The following is a 24,225-nucleotide window of genomic DNA, read 5'->3' on the forward strand; positions in this document are numbered from 1 at the left end:
TGCTCTTATTTTCGCTGCCGACTTCCCCTACTAGAACGTAAACTCCTTGAAGCAGGGACCTTGTTGCATCCATCTGCATAGCGATAGCCCTTTCCACAGTGCCTTTCACATGAAAGGCTCAGTAAATGTGGGGTTTTCTTAGAGGGTTGGAAACTCACTATTTTTCACACTGAAGGCCTCTATATTCACCCTCTATATTTCACCCTCTATATTCAACACATTCCCTGGAGATGAAGCTACTCGTTCCATTCTACTGTACTTTATCCTCTTGTATGAAGGAGAAGCACAGTGGAGCAGTGGGGAAAGGTTTTAAGGGCTGGATAGAGCTGGGCTGCAATCCAGTTTCTGCCACTTTCCACCCAGTAGTGGTCGTAAATTAGACCTTTACTCCCTCCTCACCTAACTGCCTCTCACCTTTGCCATCTGGTAAAAGGGGGCATTCTTAAGTCATAATGATGTTTTGAAATTAAGAAAATAGGCATAGACAGGACTGACTTCTCATATTAGGAAGAAACCCCCATTATGCCCAAGGGTCAGGTGTAAGCGCTGCTCCCTTTTCTGTTGGAGAGAGAAGCCACTCTTCTGTTCCACGCAGCTGTGGCAGTGGTGTGTACGGGGCACCTGCCCTTTCACCAAGATGCGGATATAGATTTGGGCTCAAGCCTAGGCTCATAAAAGGAATAGACACATATATCCTTAATGTTAACAAAGTCCTTATCAGGCTCTCTGGTAGTTGCTGAGTAACAAAAACAGTAAATCCCTGTCATTTCTGTTACATAAGACATTGAAAAAAATGCTTAATGTCATTAAGTTGGCGGGGGGTGGGGGTTGGGGAGGGTATGTCCAGAAAATAAATTGACAAATTTTGGGGAGCTATAAGTGGAAAATGTTGAAAAAGACTTGACTTATGCATTTTGGGCCTCCCAGCAATAACAATAAAACTCTGAGTATACAAGGTATTTTAAAAAGACAGCATATTGCACCATCTTTGGTCAAGAACTCATTCATTGATTGATTAATTCCTTCAACATGATCATACAAACAAACACTTGGTGAGTGAGGGATTGAATGAGTGAATAACTCTTCCTTTACTCCAGGTTTCATGGTGTCAGTTTTCCAAGGATTTCTTACTACGATTTGTTCCTTTTTCACATTCCTCCACTTCCCATGACGCTGCCCTGTATGACTTTCAGTCTGTTAATGTCCCTCCTTAAAGACCAGACACTCTGCTCCATCTTTACCCAGGAAAAGGCCTTGTGATCAGCAGTCAGCTAAAAGTAAACACAGAAATCTTACTGTTCAGGAAGGCCAGGGATCAGAGATGTCACATCTGAAATGTCCTTCAAATGGACCCCAATGGGGTAGTTAAAAACCAGGGGTAGAGGTTTGTAGTTTGTGCATGTGATGTTTTTGTTGCTTTATAACCCCTCAGCCAAAGTGAATGTTCCATTCAGCCCTGGGCATGGCTCCTGGCCTCTGTCCCTGTGCCAAGTACCAGACTACAGATCTGTGGACCAGGACTCAAGCCAGCTATTTGAAGCACATTACATCAGACATTTCCTGAGGTGTAAAGGAAGGCCTCCTTGCTAGAAAGCAGGGAGAATTTTGGCTCCTAGAGACTGGATTCAGTTACTTTAATTCCTTGGGCAAGGGCCAAGCCTTCAACAAGTGGCTATCATGTGGCCTGCAAAAAATTCAGATCCAAAGCCTCTGGCTCCTGGTTTACACATTGATACCACTGCCTCCTTTGAGAAATATGTTACCTTTTGAGGGGCCGGGGCAGATTTTAGGAAAGGAGAGACATTATAAAACCTGGCATTAAAAAAAAAAAATCCTGGTAGCTTTTCTAATTTTAATTTTTGGAGGCAATGTTTTCATTGTAGTGGGAAATTGCAGACTCTGAATTAGACTACTGTCCACAAAAATGTTATCATCTGTCACTTTTTCTTTTCAAGTTAAAATCACATATAGTGATGGGGATAGATTGATGTTAACTGTTAAGTTTATAAACGAGACACTAATGGTAGTTTCTCAATTAACTTCATAAATTGTCTTTTTGTACATGAGGAATTTGAACTCAATAGCATTCACTGCCAATTTTTTTGTAATTCTGAAGTCTGTAGCTCTTCCTATCTACCACATGAGCTATTATGAATTGCATGTGATAATAATGCCTCTATATTCATTCGGTGCAAAGCACTACTCAAGTGATTTTTTAAAAATCTTAATTAATGATACAGAGGCTATGGAAACCTCCCTTCTGAATTTGCTTGAAGTTGGTTCCTAGGGCAGAAACAGAGCTGGTTAGAGTAATGTTAGGACATTTGAGAGGATAAGACACCTCTTTGGGTGAATTCTCCTATCTTATACTCTTCATACCTGCAAAATATGGAGTTGTTATTAGCTCATTCTACAGTTTAATAACTCAGACTCAGCAAGGACAACTTCCAAGGTCATTTTCAGGATTAATGCTCACATCTTTTGACAGATCGATGTCTTTCCCACCAGAGGCAACTGAGGAGCATCCGTGTTGGAATAAACAGAGTGATGACTGCAGAGACCCCTGAAGGAATGATCTGGTAAAGGGCTATGATGTGACCTTCCTATAGTCTCAATTCTTACTCATCAGGCCAAACTCTGGAAACTTCATCTTTCCATTTGGGAAAATTGATCTGGTACTATTTGATCCCTCCTTTGAAGGGGTGCTCAAGAAAAACATGAAATATTTATGAAGTGCTTTGTTTCATGGGAAGTAATGTTCCAGGCTACAAAACATGGGTATGCTTCTGGGTGTCGGAGTTGGAAATGTATTTCCGCTTAGCCATGGACTCCTGCAAGGTCGCGCATTTCACTCCTGACTGTCAATGCACAAAAATCTAAGAATGTCATACATACGTGTACCACCTTTTGTTCGCCACACTTGTTCCTGAGGGTGGCATAATGTACTACTAAAATGTCCAAGAAGGGAAATAAAGGAGTGAGGGCGAGCAGAGAAGGTGGTAGCAGGGACACAAGAAGTGGAGGAAGGGAGGTGAGTGGAAATTGACGATTCCCGAGGAGCCCAAGCTGTTCACCTGCTGGGTGTGGATGTCCTCTGCCATTCACCCTGCAAGGTGAAACACAGACTTGCTGGCCAGCCTTTGGGAAGGAGCTTTGCCAAGGTCGGCTGTGGCCAGGCCTTCTCGGTAACAAGCGATGGTGGGGTACAGTGCTGTTCATCTGGCATCCTTCACCATCACTAAGGTTACTGATAAAATATTAAGCTGGTCCTATCTACATGGCTTCAGGAAGATGATCGGGACAGAGGGAAGCCAGGAGAAGGAGCAGTGATCAGATACACAGAGAGGCAAAGCCACTGGGAAGGCACAGGCAGGAAGACTCGCAGTAGCCTCCCTGCCACAGTGAAGCCGCCAGCTCGTGTTTACTTTTAACTCGCAGTGCTTTTCCTTTGTGTGTTCACACCATCCCCTCTTCTTTCTCAGGACATGACGCAAAGCAACAGGCTTCACGATGCCATCGATGTCCATTTGGACAGCATTCATGTCACAATACACAAGCATGTACTGCAATTATACAAAATCCCAAGAACAAAATGTTACTTGTTACACAGGTTAAAATGAAACCAACAACCAAAAAGGAAACAAAGAGAAATCTCTGTGGTAATCCATAGAGACGCTTGACAATATTACAAAAGAAAATGTAGCCAAATAATTGTTCTAGCATGCTGCGGTTCATTGCCATATAACTTCATAAATTCCCAGCTCGTTGTGGGAAAGAAAGTGCGCATTCACAGCCTGTAATTCTCAAAGAAATAGCTCTCACATATGTGCAGGTCAACAGAAAAAGGAAATGCAAAGTCTAGGCACCAAGATTGCTCAGACAGCAATGGCGTCAAATGTGAAACTCTTCTGAACCAGATCTGGTTTCTTGAGAAAGAACATGGAAAGTGACATTAGTCCAAAAGGGCCAAGGAAGAAACATCCAACTGTTAATAAGGAAGAAAACCATCAAGAACTAGAACAATTAAGACAAATTTTTTTCTAGTCTACTTTGAAGTTGAATTACAGCTTTTCATATTTGGAATAAGACAACACAGTTGGTCTGGGGGTTGAGCCCCTGTCTTCCCCATCCACCCTCCACACTCCTGATCCAATAATGTTTGAGTACAGATAGTGCTGATTCAATTGAAGTAGAATGACCCTTTCTTCACATTGGCCATGCCTCTTTTTAATAATGAGGTATAATCTGATGCAAACAATGTCTGTTCCTTTCTGGACTGTGGCATTAATCAATAGTATGGGCAGAAGACAATTCAACTTTCTGATAAAATCACCCACACATACAAAAATTATTGCACTTAAAAAACTAAAAACAACAAGACAACAACAACAACAACAACAAAAAAAACTCAGCCCAATCAACAAAGGGCTAACAACTGTTTGGAAGTTCTCTACTTCCTGCCCTTTGCAGAGCGTCTTGACCTTTCTGGTGTTCTGTTGAATTTGGTCCATTATGAAATGTCCTGAAGTAAAAGAGTCCAAAAGACACTGCAGGCTCTTTAAGGCTAAGTCTTCCCAGTGCTTCTCTGAGATAAATTATCTCCTTGGCCACATACCACAAAGGAAGGGCTAGTCCACAAAATGACTAGCAGAGCCCCCTCCCACAACATCTGGAAGCAAGGGAGGATGAGTGCACATCCTGTCCCCTCCTGTGAATGAGAAAGAGAAAGACAGTCAGCAGCCTGGGACGTCAGCACCTCCCCCTGCCCTGCTGTGATTCTCGGTATACTCAGGCCCTCAGCCCATGTGAATGTGGTCGATGGGTGCATCATTCTCTCTCTGTGTGACTCCTCTTTTTCATGGGTCTGAATGTCTTTCCTTCTCTCTAAATTTGTCTCTTTCTGTCTTTCCTTGTTCTTTATTCTTCCTGCCACCCTCGTATTTGCCACCTCTCTTTCTTGATGAATGCAGAGTTGCAATTGCTAATCTCCTCCTGCTTCCCAGATGTCCATGTTTCTCCCACAATGCACTGCTGCCCTCTGCCCGCCTTATCAGTGTCTTTCTTCTCTCGTCCCCAGTCTACTCAGACCCTCTACTCTGAGCTGAATGAGTTCATTAATTGCTCAGTCAAGATAACTTCACAGCCAAAATTGGATCTCCTAGTCAAAATTTGAACACAAGACATTGATTACATCACTAATGTTTTCCTGAAGCTCTCAAGTTAGAACTCACATAATGGGTGAGATGGAGAGTTTTCAGACTCTGCAATCCTTGAGACTTTATTACCAATATTGTTTTTCTTTATGGGGTGTTTCTACTCCATCTTGTGTCTTCTTTGTAACCCCCTGTTTGTTTGCACAAAATATCTTGATAGCTAGACTTGGGTGGTCATACTCTGACATTGCAGATACAGATCTAATATCAAAGTAATTTAATGTTCTGGGTGGAGGGAATGGAGCTCAAATCACCATGAGCTGCAGAAGGTCCTGGTGGTTGCTACCATCAACCAAGGTGCACTGAAGCTCAACGATCTGCTATGGTATTTGTTTTTCCCTATGATCACCCCATGGGGCTGGGAGTTGGGCAGAAATACTTGCTTGAAATCAGAGTCAATACAAACAACTACTCCTGCCTTTCCGTCCTATTCTGTCCTGGCTCCTCCCATTTTCTAAGACAAAGTGCTGAGATCAGCTCCTCTCTACTCACTCTTCCAGAATCTGAACTAGGACTTGGTGACATTCTCATAGATGACGTCACTGATGCAGAACTGCTGCTTCTTCTTCATCCACATCAGCTGCACGCAATGATGAATAAAAATGTACTGTTCCTGGAGCAGGAGACAGAAATACGTCTCAGAGCAAGAGACTTTTGTGCAGATATGTGCAAAGATGTAAACTTTTAATACTATAACAGTTTCAATAATCAACGTCTTGTATAAGAGGAAATCGTTTTCTTTATTTGCAGGCATATAATTTTACTTATCTAACTAGAAAACCTAAGAGAATCGACTGTAAAAGTATTTTGATTAATGATAGAGCTTAGGACTTTTTTTTTACAGTGGAATTTTTTTTCTAGGTTAGAGGTGTAATATAAATTGTATATATTTATAGTATACAATGGCATGGTTTGATATACATTACAAAACAATTATCACAATCAAGCTAATTTACACACCTATCACCTGACTCAGTTACCGTAACTTTTTTGTGTGGTGAGAACACTTAAGATCTACTGTCTTAACAAATTTCAAGTCTATACTACAGTATTATTATGTATACTCACCAGGCTGTACATTACGACACACTAGTTAATGCTAAAAGCATATCATCAGTTATTTTGAAAAAAATAATAGTACAACACTTCCTCATACACCAAACCAAATTCCAGAAAGTTTAACAAATTAAGCCATTGAAAAATGTAGAAGTGGCCCGGCTTGGTGCTGGTGCCTGTAAGCTTAGCACTCTGGGAGGCCCTAGTGGGTGGACTGCCTGAGTTCACACGTTCGAGATCAGCCTAAGCCAGAGTGAGACCTTGTCTCTAAGAATAGCTGGGTGTTGTGATGGGAGCCTGTAGTTCTAGCAACTCAGGAGCCTGAGGCAAGAGAACTGCTTGAGCCCAAGAGTTTGAGGCTGCTATGAGCTGTGACGCCGCAGCACTCTACCAAGGGTGACAAAATGAGACTCTATCTCAAAAAAAAAAGAAGAAGAGGAAGAGGAGGAGGAGGAGGAGGAGGAAGAAGAAGAAGAAAACTGTAGAGGAAAATATAGGTTAATTGCTCTCTGGTTACTTTAGGAAGGAAATTTCTAAAATTAAAAGCAGTCAAACAAATTACAAATAAAATTTTAAGCTGTTTATGTAAAAGAAATGGTAAAAAGAATAAAATAAAGGGCAAATCAGAAACCGGAAATAAAAAATGTTTTCTAGAATGATGACAAAATGTCAATGCCTTTAGTTAAAAAGTCATCCATATCAGCAACATACAAACAGGCAAATAAGTAAAGTACATCGACCACTAGACCAAATATCCCTGGAAGCTGGGGACTGTGTCTTTTTATTCCTCAGGCCTACATTTAGTTTTTACTTTTTAAATGATTTTTGAAGTAAACTGAGGAAATATTAAAACATGCAAAAATGGCCAAGCAACAAAAAATGTAAATTAAAACAATTTTTTTTTTTTAATCTGTGAAACTAAAGAGAAAAAAATAACATTCAGTGATGACTTGTGTTTGTTGAAGTGGTCATTTCCACCTATTGTTGATGGAGGTAGAATTAATAAAGTGCCAATAAATGATGTAGACACAGGTAATAGTAACAAGTAGAAAAGAATCCAATATTTCTATTAAAAAGGAGGCTGGGTTGAGATATAGTGTATCTATAATGAAACATTAATCAAGTCATTAAGCTTCATGGAGTTTCAGGGACTTTGTAGTAACATACAGGGTATGTAGTAAAATGCTAAGTGGAAAATTAGGATGTAAAAAACACATATACATACACACTTGTATATATTATAATCATGTAAAAGTTGTACTTAAGTGGAAGCTGAGATAACATCATCAAAATGTGTCTTTGTGGCATAAAATAAAGGTAATTTCATTGTCTTTCTTCTTTTTCTTTATTTCTCAGAGTTTTTTTTGTACATAATATTATTAGAAATAAGCTTTAAATAAGATCCAGTCAAGATAGCCATAGGAGTTTAAGAAGAAATTTCTTGAATAACAACTTTGTACAAAAATGAAACAGTACTTCAAATCTCACTGGGTTAGTATCTCAGCCTAACCTGTGTTTGTCAGCAAAATTTGGAGACAACACAATCCCTTTGTTGTGATAGTGTTGCATCAGAAACCGAGTAACCCTTTCTGGTCATCCCACATCCACCCACTGTTTCTGATGTTATGTCAGCACTGGGAATAGATAAGGCTAGAGACTTCCAGGACTTGCAATCCGTATCTACTCATTGGCCTATCTTTGTATTCCAAAAAATAAAAATTAAAAAAACACCCATACAGGAAAAGTAAATAAAAGATTGTTTATATCCATGAGAGGCCCTGAGAAATCTAAGCTGACCATCACGAAGACAGACTGCTCAAAGCATAGCCCTAACTGACCTCCAGGGAAAGGTTATTAAAGGAAAACCAAATCAAATACACAATAAAAATGGAAAAGAGCACAGAATGATGAATAAAACTGAAATGTAGCATTCCAGAGTTTCAAAGCACTTACCTAGATTCTACTGTTCCACATAATGTCTAATTTACGACAATTTGTGAAATTCAATTGTGTCATTCCTATTTTACAGATGAGAAATGGGAACTTAGGCGATGTGATTTGTGCAGTGGTGAAACTGCCACTCCTGTACCTGTGTGAGAAGCTGATGAAGTGTGTCTGGCCAGTAAGGAAAAGAAAGGAGGCAGGTCACCACCCTGCCCAAGCAGCACGTTACAGGGACCCTGAAATCTGCACCAGAAGACGTCACTGGGTTTAATCGGTAACTTCTGGCATTCGAAGTGGGGTGGAGTGATGACATCAACGTTACAGGGACCCTGAAATCTGCACCAGAAGACGTCACTGGGTTTAATCGGTGACTTCTGGCATTTGAAGTGGGGTGGAGTGATGACATCAAGGCAGTGTAGACAAGCATGGAAAATGGAATACCAGCAATGGGAGGAAATGTGGCTTACAATTCATGGGTTGATTATAGACATAAAAACAGAACTCAATTGGTGAATCATTTTACCTTCCTGAAAACCATTAGTGTCAAAGGGGGGTACTCTGGGATGATAAATGTGAAAATAATCTTTTTTTCTTACTTCATAATTTGCTTATTAACTTCAGTAACTTAGAAGGCAGCAAGATTTGCATGTGAATGGGCTTCAAGAAAATGTTAGGTAAATCAACCACTGTTGAAAATACAAATTGCACCAGGGAAAACAGGAAGGAGGAAAAATGAGGGTAAATTAACAAGATGTTCTAGATATAAGTAACAAAACAGACGCAAATAAATAACTGGGCTGGAAAGCATCCATCGCAAAATTGTGCCTGAACTCAGGGGTCAATCTGGAACAGCTGGGAAAAGTAAGTAACCTAGGGGACCTCTGCCCCCTTTGCTGACTTTGAACTCCTCATGAGAGTTCAGGGAAGGAGTCTCATATTTTACAAAGACCGTGTCCTCGGAAATGTCAGCCCAAAATGCCTCCATGAACAAGTCAAACAACTAAAGTTTAGGGTAAGAAAGTTCGGGAGAAAACAAAACATTTTTCTTGGTTTTGCAGAAAACCACATGGTGGCTGCTCTAGTTTTGTGTAATTCTCCCACCAGGAGAAATATAATGGAGCTAACAATGGGATGGAGGATTTGCCTGTGAAAGAGAATGAGACTGTAGCTAGGAAAAGTCAAAAGCAAATAGGCCATAGTTACAGACTGTGAAGGATTAAGGGTGTAAATTAAGTGAATAGGGCAGACAATTTATCAAATCCACCATACTTAAATTAAGGTGTAGCCCTTTACAGCATTGGGATTCATATACATAATAGGGAGTTTTTATCACATATTAGGGTGTGAATTTCTGGAAGTAAAAGCCAAAAATACAAGTCTATTAATAAAGCACTGTTTAATCATTAGGTAGTGAGCTTGTTTGGGAAGCCAGACCTTTTAAATTTATCATAACTAAGAGATGGTCATGTCCCTAAAACAGAATTTTTTTCAAGACAGTATCATTCTGCTGGTTCAGGCTAGAGTGCTTTGATGTCAGCCTTGCTTACAGCACCTCAAACTCCTGTGTTTGAGCAATCCTCCTGCCCAGCCTCCCAAATAGCTGGGCCTGCAGGTGCTGGCCACCAAGCCTGGCTAATTTTTCTATTTTGAGTAGAGATAGGACTCATTCTTGCTAAGACTGGTTTCATACTCCTGAGCTCAAGGGATCTTCTCCCCTTGGCCTCCCAGAGTGCTAGGATCAGGACTGAGCCACTCTGCCCAACCCCTACAACAGAAAATAAGGAGGCGGGAGGACTGAGATGCAAGTGAGCTCAGCAAAATGAGGAAACAAATAAATGACTTGCTTCCTCATTATTAATAATTATCAGTGAGACGACTGAATGCCAATGGCTACTCTTTCTAAAGTGGTATGATTCTGCTGTAGCTCAAAAATAAATACATTGAACCTGCTGTGCCAAGCCTTGGTCAGGTGGAAATGGGGAGGAGGAAAGAAAAGTGAAAAGGGAGGGAAAGAAGAAACTATGAGGGGTTGAAGAGGGGCCCTGACTCTAGGCCTTCGGGGTTATGCTGACATCTAGTGGTGTTGGGTAGGAAAAGCATGAGGAAGACAGGCACATTTTTAATCTAATGGTAGAGGTCAGGCCAGGTGTGTTCTATTCCATACGTGTTCCTCCCACATACACTCCTTGAGAAAAGGGATTACTGTATGCCTGAAGCTAAGAAGTCTTGAGTATGGGTGGGTGATGAGACTGGCAAACAAGCTCTTGTACTTGGGTTTTTGCACCCACATCGGTGCACACCCACAGCTATTCTGAGGCATACGAGATGCTGTCTGCCAGCGTCACCCTGGGCTGGCACTTCAGACCGAATGCATCCGAAGGGTTCATGGGAAGGAAGAATTGGGCAAGAAGGGACGAGGGAGCATGTAACACTGCTGGGTATTTCTAGGGATGCTCCCATGTTGTTACAATAAAGAACCCATTAATTTAGACAATGCTGGTAGATTGGGAACTAGAGATCTTTAAAATCATAAAAGGGTCAGAAAGCACAAATCCAATCCATGGTCATGATAAAAAATAAATTGGGTTGGGCACGGTGACACACACCTTAATCCCAGCTACTCCTGATTGGGGGAGGAGGATTGCGTCAGCCCAAGAGTTTGAGTCCAGCCTATCCCTCCCCAATCTCTAAAGACAATCTCTAAAGAAAAAATTTTAAAAGTGGTTTGAAACAAACTAATGATGAATTTATTAAACATAATCCAACATTTCAAATACAAATGAAACTGCGCTGGTGCTACAGTCTCCAACTATCAAAACAATCTGCCCAGAAGGGCTGTCACCTGCCCCTAACTCTCAGTCTGTTCAAAGAGGTTTTATTCTAGCAAAGAACCACTCGGATTACTAAAAGACCTACAATGCTGATAAAAGTATAATCACTACACAGTGAATGGATTTCTAGTGATTAGCACTATTCTATTTCTTTTCTACCTCAAAGAAGTTTGAACATAGACAATAAGAAAATGCAAAAGGCAGATGCAAAAAAATTTAAGACAATTGTCTTCAAGCATGAGGTTGGATAATGGTACGTTTTTCAGTCCAGGGCAGAGTAAGTGATACATATTGATTATGTTCTTACCTCTGTCTGTACCATAGACATCCGGTAGGACCGCATTTCTGACACCAGCCCTAAGATGTCAACGAACTCATGATCCCGGATGTGCTGTAGGAGCCTGTCCAGGGCAATGAATGTCCCCGTCCGTCCCACGCCAGCACTGCAAAAAAATGTCCAGATATCACATTCCTCAGGGCTATGTCACTGTAGGAAATAAATTGAAGCCTTCTAAATATTGATAGATAGCACAATTGTGAAAAAAGAGACTAAACTCCCGGCAGTATTTTCCACTTTTTAAGTGTGCTGTTGTGCTTGGTGTTCCTTCTAATGTGATTTCTGACTCACTGCTACCTTCCTGAGGTATGGGTTCCCACTGCCTTGGCCACCCACACCATTCTGCTTCTGGAGGAAGGTAACCATTCCATGTTGAGCACCTCTGACCTCGGAGAGCTGATGCAATAAACAATGTCCCATCTTTTAAACAGCCTCAGAGTGAAGCCATCTCACCTAGGTCAAAAGTCTAGGGGAGAAGCCCACACTCCAGCTCCAGCTTTGGGCCATGGTGGTTTGTGTACCTTCAACACCAAGGTCAGTTCACTATCCCATCCCTTCCTCACAGCACATCTGTCCTTCAGTGGGTCCTGAGCCTGCTTCAATCCCCCAGGATGTTTCAGATAGTTGCCTTAAAGTCGACTACTCAGACCTAGTCTCCATCAATCTCCCAATCCCAGAGCTCAGAGCACAGGTGGAAGTGGACTGACAAGGGCTGGCCTCCACTCAACACAGTCCCTAGTTCCACACGGTAATGCCAGCTCTTGCTTTCTTCCAGTCATCCAGACGTACAAGAGCTAATGCCTCTAATCTCTGAATTATGATGAAATTATGGGAAAGAGAACAACGAAGCCGATTTATATGCAAAATTTGCTAGAAAAACCCAGCACTGAAAACCTTGAGCTTTTTTATTTGTTTGATTTGCTGGACCACTATTGCCTGTCAGGATTTCTCAGATAAAGTAATCTGCCACTAGGTGAGCACCTGCAAAGGCGTATCCAGAACTACACCTGTTCTTTGCCCTGAAAGGCATCCATGAGTTTGACCTCAAGCTTCAAAAGATAAAGAACTATTTGGAGAATAGACGATTCCGTCTGCTAGAGCACAGCTTTCAACCTGCGAATGCCTCAGGTGAACTGACAGCAGTAATATCCTCCCTAAGGGAAACTTAGTAGCTCGGGAGGCTTTTTTTTCTTTTCAGGGAGACATACATCATACATACCCCCCCCCCACACACACAGACATGAACACACACACAGACTCATGCATTTGCACTCACACACCACAGCCATTCTAATTCACATGGGTCCGGGTGCTAGAGCTGGTATCGTAGCCCAGGTTGGCGTGGCTGCCACTGCTTCCCTTAACATCTTCATCCTACATCTGCTTCTGATGTGAAATCAGAGCATGTTTATATTCCTTACTCTTTTGAGGTTACTTAAAAATTTTACAACAATATTGTATCACAGAGATGGATTCTGATGGAACTTTGGTCACCTGACAGGAAAAAAAAGATTAAAGATAATGCCTCCTTCAAGGAATTTGTGCAGACCTTGATTTTTTGTAATGGGATGGATCATATCTCCCCTTCATTCTAGCATCTAAAAAGTTAGAGACAGTCCTGAAGATCGGTCATAGGAAATGGTAATCTTAATTAGCTGAATATTTTAAATTTTTCTTTCCTTTTTCTTGCTTTTATGTCTATTATATTATTTCAGGCTGTGACCAGCTGTTTGTAATTTGGCTTTGTATTTGTTCTTGTTATCCCCACACAGGAGCTTGATGGAGTAGAATAATCTCACAGAGTATTTATTTAAGGGCCTGTAGCCTTTGGAGATTGGAGTGCCTGAATTTGTTTTGTTTTGTTTTGTTTTTTGAGACAAAGTTTCCCTATATTGCCCTTGGTAGAGTGCCAAGGCGTCCCAGCTCATAGCAACCTCAAAGTCTTGGGCTCAAGTGATTCTCTTGCCTTAGCCTCCGAAGTAGCTGGGACTACAGGCACCCGCCACCACGCTAATTTTTTGCTGCAATTATCATTGTTGTTTAGCTGACCTGGGCCAGGTTCAAACCTGCCAACTTCGGTGTGGCTGGCGCCGTAACCACTGTGCTATGGGCACCAAGCCAGCATGCCTGAATTTGAATACTAACTCCTCCAAGTTTTAGTTGCATGAACTTTCTTTTGTTGGGAAGAACAATATATATCTCATAGGCTATTGATATAAAGTAGCCATTTTATAAGTAAATACTGTATATAGTGAGAGTTCAATTAATCACAAATTAAAACAATTCATAATTCATTTAATTGTCCATTAAATTGATCGGGGGTTTGTGGAATGGTGGGCTATTTCCTTTATATAAAGAACTCATGATGCTTAACAGAAAATGCATTTCAAGGGGTCACCTGCAATGGATGACCATGGGGCCCTTGCTCTTTGTAGCTTGCTGTCGGACCATGTGCACAAACTGCAGGATGCTCTCTGCAGCGTTCGCCGTGGGCACGCCGTGATCAGGCCATGCTGTGTAGTTAAAATGCATCACATCCTGTGTTTCATCAGCCTTTAGGGAAAAAAAGACGAAAACAATGTTAAGCATTAATCTCCCAGCCCACAGACTGGATGGTCCAGGTCTCCACTGATGATCACAAGTTAATGGTGCAAGAAGGTAGAGCCACATTCCACTCCCCGGCAGTGCACTTTCCTACCCAGCTCTTAGCTCTGCGTCTGGCACAAAGGCAGTGCTGAAAAAAAAAAAAAAAAAAAAAGAAACAAAAAACTAATTGTATAAAGCTTCAAATAATCTGGGCTTGTATAGTTAAGGAAAACCTAAGAGGTTGTGCTCCCCTGTGGAGGCCAGCTGGCAGCTAATGACTGATGGATACCTGGTAACAAAAATCCAGCTCCTTCTGTCCGAACAGGGCAACGCTGTGATGATGCCGTTCACTAATCTCACACGGCTAAAGTGTCTAGCAGAAGTGAGATTTCAGCTGAACCCACAGCAGGGTGGGGCTTCTTCCCTGCCTCATTCTGTTTCCCTTGCTCACTTATGGGTTTTACCCAAGAACACACTTTCAAAGAAATCATTTATATGAGGATCCCTGCCTTGAGCTTTGATACTAGGGACCTGACTCACGGAGCTTCAATCTTCTTGTATCTAAAAATGCCCTATTGGTACCTATAACAAGGGTGGTTGTGCAGATTAAGTGTGATTGTGTTGCCGAAGGGATGGTGTGTGTCAGATATTAGTATCATTACTGTACCTCGGTTTGTTACAAACAGAAAACTATATTCATTCGCACAGCCCAGTGTTCTTTAGGCAATTTAGACAAAGTAGAAGCTTAACGTTTAGAATCTGGATGCTTCTGGTCAAAAGGGGGAGCTGTGGAACCAGATGCTGGTAGTTACTGTATAAATGTTTGACAAGCAGACACTGTTGTTCAGTGTTTTATTCTCATTTTTCCCCTTCACATGGTTGTCATTGAAAGATAGCTCATCATTTAAGACCAAAGACAAGAAGGATAGTAGTGACCATACAATAATCTATGTGACTCTTCCCTGTCGAGGGAATAGGCGTGGGAACAGATCCTATTTTATGCTCTGCAATTTTTTCCTCCTAGATAAAATCCTAGGGACAAGATTTTTTTTTTTATATTTGTCTAGCAATTTGCACTGGCTTTCTAACTGAAATAGGCAAGACAGAAAGCAGAGTTCAAATGGCATTTTGATTATCGAATATGTTTTCTGATGGAAAGTCTGTTGATGCTTTACGAATGCTTTATTAATTTTTTGGGCTTTATTATCTTTGAAATAATTCATTTATTCACTGATTTATTCATTCTACAAAGATAAAATATTTGATTCTGAAACTCACTGTGTACTGGTGGAGGCAGACAACGGGAGGGAGAATTGAAACCATCTATAATGTGCTGGGATAGTACAGTCTATGAGAGACTCTACTCCAAAGGGGAAAAGAGCTTGTGGTCTCGGAGTCCAAGGAAGGCTCCACAAAGGGTGCAACTCTTGGGCTGAAACTCTCAGTGGGAATGTGCTTGGGAACAAGGAAAATATGAACATTTCAAAAAACTGTAACAGCATGACATGTAACAGCAGTCTGGCACAGGCATCCTGGGATTTTCCAACTAAATTCTCCTGGCCAGAAAAGTCACTGTTAACTACTAGTGGTTAAGAAAGAAGTGATTTGTCTCTTGTAAATATTAATGAGTGGATAGTTGTTGAATTCTTAGTTTGTATGGACGTAGACAGTCTTTGTTCCCATTGTCTATATTAAAGGTCAATAAACTTTTCCTATAAGGGCCAGATAGTAATATGTTATTTATTTATTTTAGACACAGAGTCATACTCCTTCATCTAGGCTGGAGTGCAGTGATGGGATCATCCAAGGCCAGACAATTAAGTTCATGAACTCATCCTAGAAAAAGTCTGTATATCTCATTGCTGAGTATGACTATAGTCACTTTAGAGATACGCCCCTTGGGAAGTTACGCACTGACGCCAGTGCCTATCAGGGGTCCTCAAACTGCGGCCTGCAGGCCACATAAGGCGTGGTGTGATTGTATCTGTTCCCGTTTTTTTTTTTTTACTTCAAAATAAGATATGTACAATGTGCATAGAAATTTGCTCATAGTTTTTTTTTTTTTTTTTTAAATTATAGTCCGGCCCTCCAATGGTCTGAGGGGCCAGTTCACTGTTTAAAAAGTTTGAGGACCCCTGACCCTAGATCATCCATCAAAACAGTTTTAGAACTCTTTTTCTGGAATGGCCATCAGAGCTGTCATCATACAATGTCTGACAAGTGCTTGAAATCATCCAAAAGTGCTGCATACCTCATTGCTGAATGTCACTATGGTCACCAGATGGCCAGGGCAGTGCTTCAAAGGTGCTTTCCAATAATTAAAACTAAGCAGACAAAACCCAGACTTCTAAATCACGGTTTAAGTGTTTAATTTAAAACATTGCCAGGTGCTCATGCCTGCAGGCCCAGCATCTCTGGAGGTGAGGTGAAGAATTGCTTGTGCCCAGGAGTTCAAGGCTGCAGTGAGCTATGATTGTGCCACTTCACTCCAGCCTGGGTGACAGAGTGAAACCCCTGTCTTTAAAAAAAAAAATTTTTTTAATAAAAAATTTAGACAAAAGTAAATGAGCCTCATACATCCTAATTATACTCAGGTATGGTTAATATAAGTAATGAGAACACTTCCCTACTTAATCATGCCTGATAAGCAATAAATAAGTGCATCTTCTATTGCCCTGGGCTAATTTTAGATGAACCAGAGCAGACTTACCTTCTCAGGGCCTGTAGGCCAACCATTTCAATCCTCGCCATCTTGGAGGAAATGGGAAATAACTATACCCAAAGTGGATGTTTTCTTTGGAAGGAAGCAGCATTGCAAAACCCTGAAGTGGTCGTGATTTTACACAGTGATGGGTTGATCCCCAGCCACTTGCTGGGAGGCAGTAGTAGGGGTGTCAGCCTGGGGAGAGCAACTGCCCACCTACTTGGTGACTTACATAGTTGATCCGGAAGTGTCTACAGGCCCAGTCGTCCTGCTCTTCCTCTGAGATCATCTCCACGGTGATGTCTCCATAAGCTATAGGTTCTTCTGTGAATGGCCAGTAATGGTCACATTTTACCTGGAATGAGGTTAATACAATATTTTAAAATAAACAGCCTAGGGAAGACATTAAGTCTATGCTCACTTAGGAAGATATTGGTATCTGCCTGTCTAAAGAATTATATGGAACTGTTGTAAAGATTAAAAACCAAGCAAGTACAATAGTTTCTGATACACATTAAGCACGTTATCAGTGGCAGTGGCTGAGGTAGCTTAGCTGCTAAGTAGGAACAGCCCCATTTGGTACGTACCCTCCTTTTCTCATTACACTGAGTGAGCATGACAATAATCTGAGATTTTTGTTGTAGGACCATCTTCCAGAAGTCATTCCTGGTTTCAGGCAGCGGCCCCTGGGTGGCGATATACTCCTGAGGTGAGTTGTATCCCTGAGAGATGAGTAACAAAGTCATCACCTAACCAGCCAGACAGAGTCAACACCAAATGCTGTTCCACCCACAGGGAGAAAAACAGAAAATGTACTGGTGATAAAATTGGTGAAGGATCACACGTCTATGGAACATTTTCTCCTTTTTTAATCAAAGAGGCAATTAGAATAACTGATTATATAGGTCTTTGTGATTTTAAGCATTGTACCCCAGAAGTCTATAAAAATCACATCCACAACTTTTTGTGACAACCACAACTCCCGTTGTAGATATATAAAAAGTGCAGGTGCTCACGCGTAGCCCTTTGAATTTGTTTGCTGAAACTGAAGTTTAAACACGAGAGATGATCTTTAGCCTTTCTACTTTCTCTTTTGCTACTCATTTACAAAGAAATTGGAACATTACTTATCTATAGGTTTCCCCACCCTCACACCCATTCTTTATTCTGAAATGGAATAATGGAAACTGCTTTGCAGAGTTTGAGCTGTGTAGGGGAAAAGCTCCCTTTGTAACTGTCTGATGCATACATACAATCCTAATAGTATCCCACCGGCTGGGCTAGCATTGGGATGCCTGATGTTTTCTCTACTTACAGGAATGTAGTTGGCATTGATGTAGTCTGCCCCTTCCTCTTCATTCGTGGAGACTAATCTCACACGGCTAAAGTCATCTGTAAAGCATAAAGAGAAAAGAAATGTTAAACATTGGGATGGAAGGAAGAAGGAGCCTGACCTTCTCCATCCAATATCAAGTCACATCGGTCAGTAATAGAGTAGGTAGATTATTTTAGCCTGATATTTTAGCCATTTCTCAATCTTAGTTTCTTGTTTAAATAAATACATACATACCTCCCAACCACTATTTTCTCCCCACACTTCTCCTAGCCTTGAAATAACTGTCTCCAGGGCTTTGGGAGGGTGTGTAGCATATTTTTAAGAACTAATGTTTCTGGGAGATTGTAGGAAAAGCTATAGTATATAGCCTAAATATGTGATTTACATCTCACCTAGGGACACCTGAAAAATTTACTACTTTTGGGAGATCTGGAAAAAGAAAAGATGCATGGGAGATTTTTGGTAAGTGGACTTTAAACGAGAAAATTCTGAGCTATGTACAAACGTGAAATGTTATTATAAGACTACCTAATTTCATCAAGAAACCATATGGATGAAAGAGATCTCTTTCTACAGATTTTTCAGTCTCCCTCTTCTGACTTTCCCATTCTTGTCCAGCTCACTCAGAGTGTAGAGGAGAAGAAAGTTAAATCTATACAGGAATGTCTTTTAATTGTCCTGTATGTACTTTATATTACTTTTTTTTTCTCTCTTGAATGTTGCTCTTTATCACAAACTGCTAAGCAACAACATAACTTGCCAGAAGTTAGGGAAGGTATTTTAATGTCTTTCACTTTCTATTTGCCTCCTTCCAAAGCCAATGAACTGACTAAAAATATTTTATAAGAGCACAGACTATCTGATTCCTCATTTGGCTGAGATTCTTGTGGTCTCCACAGGGCCAAATGGTCAGCCTTTTCTGTTCAAATACAATTCATTTAAAAGCATGATAATTAAATCTTCCTCCATATGATAGGAACTAATAACCTCAAATGGGAGTGAGATGAACCCCATCTCAGGGATGGGCGAGAGATGCAGACCCCGAAGGGGTGAAATGGATGGGTCTGCATTTAACAGTGTTTCAACCTTGAAGAGATATGAGCGAGATCGGCAACTATTGACCATCTTACATGGCAGGATGTTTGTGTAACGGTTTTTACATCGATTCAGGGGAAGATCTGCAGCAAAGTGTGGAATGTCCAGGCCAATCAATTTCAATTCCTGAAAAGAACAGAGAATGGATTTGAGATTTCTGTACATGGTGTGAATTGTATTATCGATCACACAGACTTATTGTTCACATTGGATTATTCCTTATTCCCTGCATATAACAGAGTCATAACATGCTCTTTACTACACCAGGTATAATGTTGTGGTAGCTTCCTTTGGGGTAGAGTGTATTTCTCCACCTCACTGAATTCGACTTGCTTGGGTGATGAACTTGGCAGAACTCAATGAACTTGCTTGGTTTGGTTTGCCATGTTGTGTGTCTGCCAGCTGCCATGAAAAGAACATGCCCAGGGAAGGTGCTAGTCTCAGAATGAGGGAACACATGGGCAGACCTGACTCTTGCCCACAGCCTAAAACTGAACTATCCCAACAGTCCCATGGCCTATGACTGGGAAAAATAAATGCTGTGGGCCATTGAGATTTTGGGATTTTTTACAATAATAGCTATAAAATACAACACACAAATACCTTGGATGGTGGTCATTTGGAGAATAAGAACTATGTGCATAACTCTCAGGGTATAAAAGATTTGAAAACAGAAATGCTCTTCAGATTTTTGGAGGAATAGCATAAGTGAAATTTATGCTTCTATTGTTTAAAATATTTTGGAAATCTACCCCTTTTAAAAAGTGCCTTTCTGGATAATTTGCCAAAATATCTCACCTGTTCTGGTGCACCATGTATAAACTTTGTGGTCTTGAAAGGTAGTTCAATTTCTGTTAACATCAGTTTAATTATTTGTAAGATAAGGATAATAATTTCCCCATTCCTCACTGGTGTACAGAGACTATCAAACGGGATAACTCAACAAATGTTAATGCAGCACTATTGATAATGATTGAGAAATGCTTCTGTGATGAATCTTTGTTTTGCTTTGCCTGACTCCATAAATTCTCCCTCTTTTGCCATTTGTGCTAACAGACCAATAACTCTCCCCCTAATTCTCTCACTTTGGGGACAGACTGATAAGCCACAGGAATAGGTCTCAGATACAAATGAAACCGTGGAAACAGACTGAGGCTGAGAGTTGGAGCACATATGGAAACTGACTAACTGACAGAACTTTAATGGTGTGTTGCCTCCCTGCTGGAAATGCCCTGAGTTGATAAGAGAGGTTTAATTGGCTGAGCACTGTAAATGGAAATTGCCAAAGTTGGATTGCAGAAAGCAGGAACTGCATGTAAACACGGAATGCTTTGCAGTCTTTGTAATGTAGCCTGTCACCAAGTGGAAAATCAAATACTGAGTTTCCAGTTCAGTAGCTTTGCAGTTATTTTCTTTCCAACCATATGGAAATTCCATTGGCTTAAATCTCCGTGAAGGCATAGCCTGGGGTGATGGCCTGAAACCAACATACATCATCTGAAATTTCTTTTGCCAGTTGTGTCCCTAATTTATCATCTTTCTTCCTCAGGGTACATAGTCATCTGGAGGGCATTGAATAGTGGTCCCTAAAAAGAGATTTCCACATCCTGACCCCTAGAACCTGTGCATGTGAATTTGTTTAGTCAATGTCTTTCCAGATATAATTAAAGAGCATGAAATGAGATCACCCTGGAGAAGAGGAAGAGGCCATATAAAGGTGGGGGCACAGATTACAGGTATGTAGCTGCAAGCCAAGAACCCCTGCAGCCATGAGAAACTGAAAGAACCAAAGAAGGGTTCTCCCCGAGAACCTTCTGAGCCAGTGTGGCCTGCCGACACCTTGATTCCAGACTGCTGGCCTCCACATTGTGAGAATAAATTTCTGTGGTTTTAAGCCAACAAAATTGTGGTAATTTGTTATGGCAGCTCTAGGAACTCACACAGTTATCCAAGCCCACTAGCGCTCTATGTTTTGTTGGCTGTGCTTGAAGCATACAAGTCTTGAAAAGTGAAACACAAACATATGTATTATATTAGTCTGTTTGGGCTACCATATCAAAATACCATAGGGTGGTGGTTCAAATAGCAGACATTTATTTTTTGCAGTTCTGGAGGCTGGGAAATCCAAGATCAAGGTGCCAACAAAGTAGATTTCATTCTCAAGCTTCTTTTCTTGCCTTCTAGGCAGTCACCATCTCACTGTGTGCTCACTTGACCTCTTCTTTGTGTGTGTCCTGGGAAAGAGAGAGAGAGAGCTAACTCCCTGGTGCCTCTTCTTACAAAGGCCTTCATCCCACTGTAAGGGTCCTACCCTCATAATCTCATGTAACACTAAGTACCTTCCAAAGGCCCCATCTCTATCCCATTGGTGATTAGAGCTTCAACATATGAATTTTGAGAGAATGCAAAAATTTAGCCCATAGCCTACACTATTATCTTTTGAGGAGAAAATGAATTGCATTCTGGTCTTAGAATTTGTAACAATGTCAGCAGGCGATAGCGTGCTTTTGGTGCTTGCCTTGGGATAGGTTGGGCCTTAGAGTCAGTGGAGCTAGATTACTACTGGTCCACACATGTGGAACAAGTAAGAAGAAACAGTGTCCAATGTGGTTGCTGCTACCAGAAACAGTGGTGCTGTGGCTACTGCCAGAAATGAAAGATCGTCTTTTGTGAAACTGAATGGCAAATAATATAGCTTTTTCTTTATTATCTTTGTAGCCATGTTTCTGGACAAAGATGGCAAGGGCCTTTCCTAGCCTTCTGATTAAACACAAAGCTCAGAAATTAACAGCAGACTGAGGAATATGGAGTTTGTCTCCTGGGTGCTCTCATTTTAGCTTTAAAGTCTAGTTCTTCAAAACGTTTCTCATATTAGACATGAGAAATGAGGAACTGATTTTAATCCCTGGATCCCAAACCTCCTTAAGAAAAGATGCATATTTTTGTCAGAAGGATAATTAGTCTTTCCAGCAGATTCAAAATTGGATGCAAGATAAAAAAAAAAATTATTCAGTAAACACGAATTAGCAACTCATATAGCTTCATGTATGACTTATAGCTGTATTGGTAATATATGTAAATCTAGACATTAGTTTACATTTGCATAATGTTTTAAAATGCAATTTCCCAGTGTGAGTGTGATCTTTCAATGTCAGCATCAAAAGTACTAAGTGTTAACATAAGCGGAACATGTAAACTGTTCAGCTACTGGGTTTAGGTAGACCCAGCTGATTCAGCCATCTTAGTATCCTCATGAGTTTCCCTTAGGGCTGGAAACATTTTTTTTTCCTTAAGCCTAAATTAACTATTAACATATCTTAAGAAAATTTTAGGGCTCCCATGTGAGAAGTCTGACATACACCTTGAAATTAGGCATGAGAGCATAATGCTTCTTTGAAAGTCAAGGAGGAAACCCTGACATTGAACCTGAGGATGGGGGGTTCGGATGGGGCCAGGGTTGCTTATATCCGGAGGTTGTCCAGTGAAGAAGGAAGTGAGTCAGACCAGTTGGGCACCACTTGAGCAAATGTTAGTCCAAAACACACAGTCTAACCCAGTGACTTAAAACGGACTCCTGCAGAGTACGTTATATTTTCCCACTGGAACACGTATACTATGTCAGGAGTTGGCACCAAATAAATTGCATATATGACCAATAGTGTTCCAAGAATAAAGATATATGAAGAAAAGCCTCATAATAAATGCAAATGTTAAACACTTCTTTAAATCATGGTGTGCTGGTTAAATTTATGTATCAAATAGGCACGATCGCCCAGTTGCTTGTTCAAACACCAGTCTAGAGGTTACTGTAGAGCCGTGGTTCTTAACCTTCCTAATGCTGCGACCCTTTAATACAGTTCCTCTCGTTGTGGTGACCCCCAACCATAAAATTATTTTTGTTGCTACTTCATAACTGTAATTTTGCTACTGTTATGAATCGTAATGTAAATATCTGATATGCAGGATGTATTTAGACGACCCCTGTGAAAGGGTCGTTCAACCCTCAAAGGGGTCGTGACCCACAGGTTGAGAACCACTGCTATAGAGTTTTCATTGTTGTGTTTTCTTTCTTTCTTTCTTTTTTTTTTTTTTTAGAAGCGATTAACATGTAAATCAGCAGAGTTCAAGACAGCAAATTACCCTAATGTGAGTGGTCCTCATCCAATCAGCTTTAGGTCTGAAGAGAAAAAGACAGGTCCCACTGCCTTCAGACTAGAGACACTGCAAACTCAGCTCTTCCCCAGGGCTTTAGCCTGTTGGCCTGCCCTGCAGATTTCAAACTTGGCAGCCCGCACAATTGCATAAGCCCTAAAATAAATCTCTCTCTATACATCCTCCTGGTTCTCTGTGCACATCCTGCAGCTTTCTCTGGAGAACGTTGACTAATACACACAGGTTATGAAGCTTGTTTGCATCCTCACCCCACATTCACCCCACACTTCTCTGTGGAACACAAAGGGCTTGGGACAATTCTTTGTTGAGAAGGAGTGTCCCACTCATTGGAGAACATTTAACACCTCTGCCCCTCTCCATGAACACTATTAGTACCTTCCTCCCAAGCCATTACAATGACCCACACATTTCCCCACTCCCTATAGGGGATTGACTGGTACTTGTCTAGTCCAGAACTATTGATCTGCCCATTTTATAGATGAAGAAACTGAAGCAATGAGAAAACATGATTTTTTTTTCAATATTAACTAGTGGCAAATGGTAACAAGGATCCAGACTTTTAGATTCCTAGTTTAGCACATCCCCAAATCCCTACAAATCCTACGAAGTGAGTCTAAATGTATTCCTTTAGACATGGAATGTACAAAATCCCTAAATATTTTATAAATTGAACATTTAGCATATACAATGTACAACTCCACCTTTTATATATTTTTTGGCACCTAAGAGTAGTCTGCTTATCACTTAATGTTCAATGTTCCCAGAACCCTCTCTTTGTTGAGGAATAACACTCTCCTTTTTAGGGCAGCTGGTTGTGTAAGTAAGAGCTTGGGGTTTCTGTGCTTCTTGGCTGCAGTTGGTTTGAATGACCACCACAACCTGGGCTAGTCAATCAAACTCCTTTCCTGTTAATATCCAAACTGCAAGCAAGAAAGAAAGTCAATATTTCC

The 24,225-nt window shown here is 40.9% G+C and overlaps 1 protein-coding gene across 3 annotated transcripts in view; it reads right to left on the bottom strand.

Moving 5' to 3' along the window:
• Positions 1–998: 998 nt before the first annotated feature.
• Positions 999–24,225, bottom strand: part of PTPRO (protein tyrosine phosphatase receptor type O) — a 252,097-nt gene continuing 228,870 nt past the window's right edge. For all 3 annotated transcript variants that reach the window (XM_053557322.1, XM_053557323.1, XM_053557321.1), the window contains 8 exons: positions 19,138–19,228; positions 17,987–18,063; positions 17,259–17,393; positions 16,904–17,026; positions 13,780–13,934; positions 11,352–11,487; positions 5,706–5,826; positions 999–4,708 (listed from right to left, as the gene is read on the bottom strand). In XM_053557322.1, coding sequence (XP_053413297.1) covers positions 5,722–5,826; positions 11,352–11,487; positions 13,780–13,934; positions 16,904–17,026; positions 17,259–17,393; positions 17,987–18,063; positions 19,138–19,228 — 822 coding nt within the window. In that variant the 3' untranslated portion in view covers positions 999–4,708; positions 5,706–5,721. The remainder of the gene's footprint in view (positions 4,709–5,705; positions 5,827–11,351; positions 11,488–13,779; positions 13,935–16,903; positions 17,027–17,258; positions 17,394–17,986; positions 18,064–19,137; positions 19,229–24,225) is intronic.

This window comes from Nycticebus coucang, chromosome 12, assembly GCF_027406575.1.
Source record: "Nycticebus coucang isolate mNycCou1 chromosome 12, mNycCou1.pri, whole genome shotgun sequence".
In the NCBI taxonomy this organism is placed as follows: Eukaryota; Metazoa; Chordata; class Mammalia; order Primates; family Lorisidae; genus Nycticebus; species Nycticebus coucang.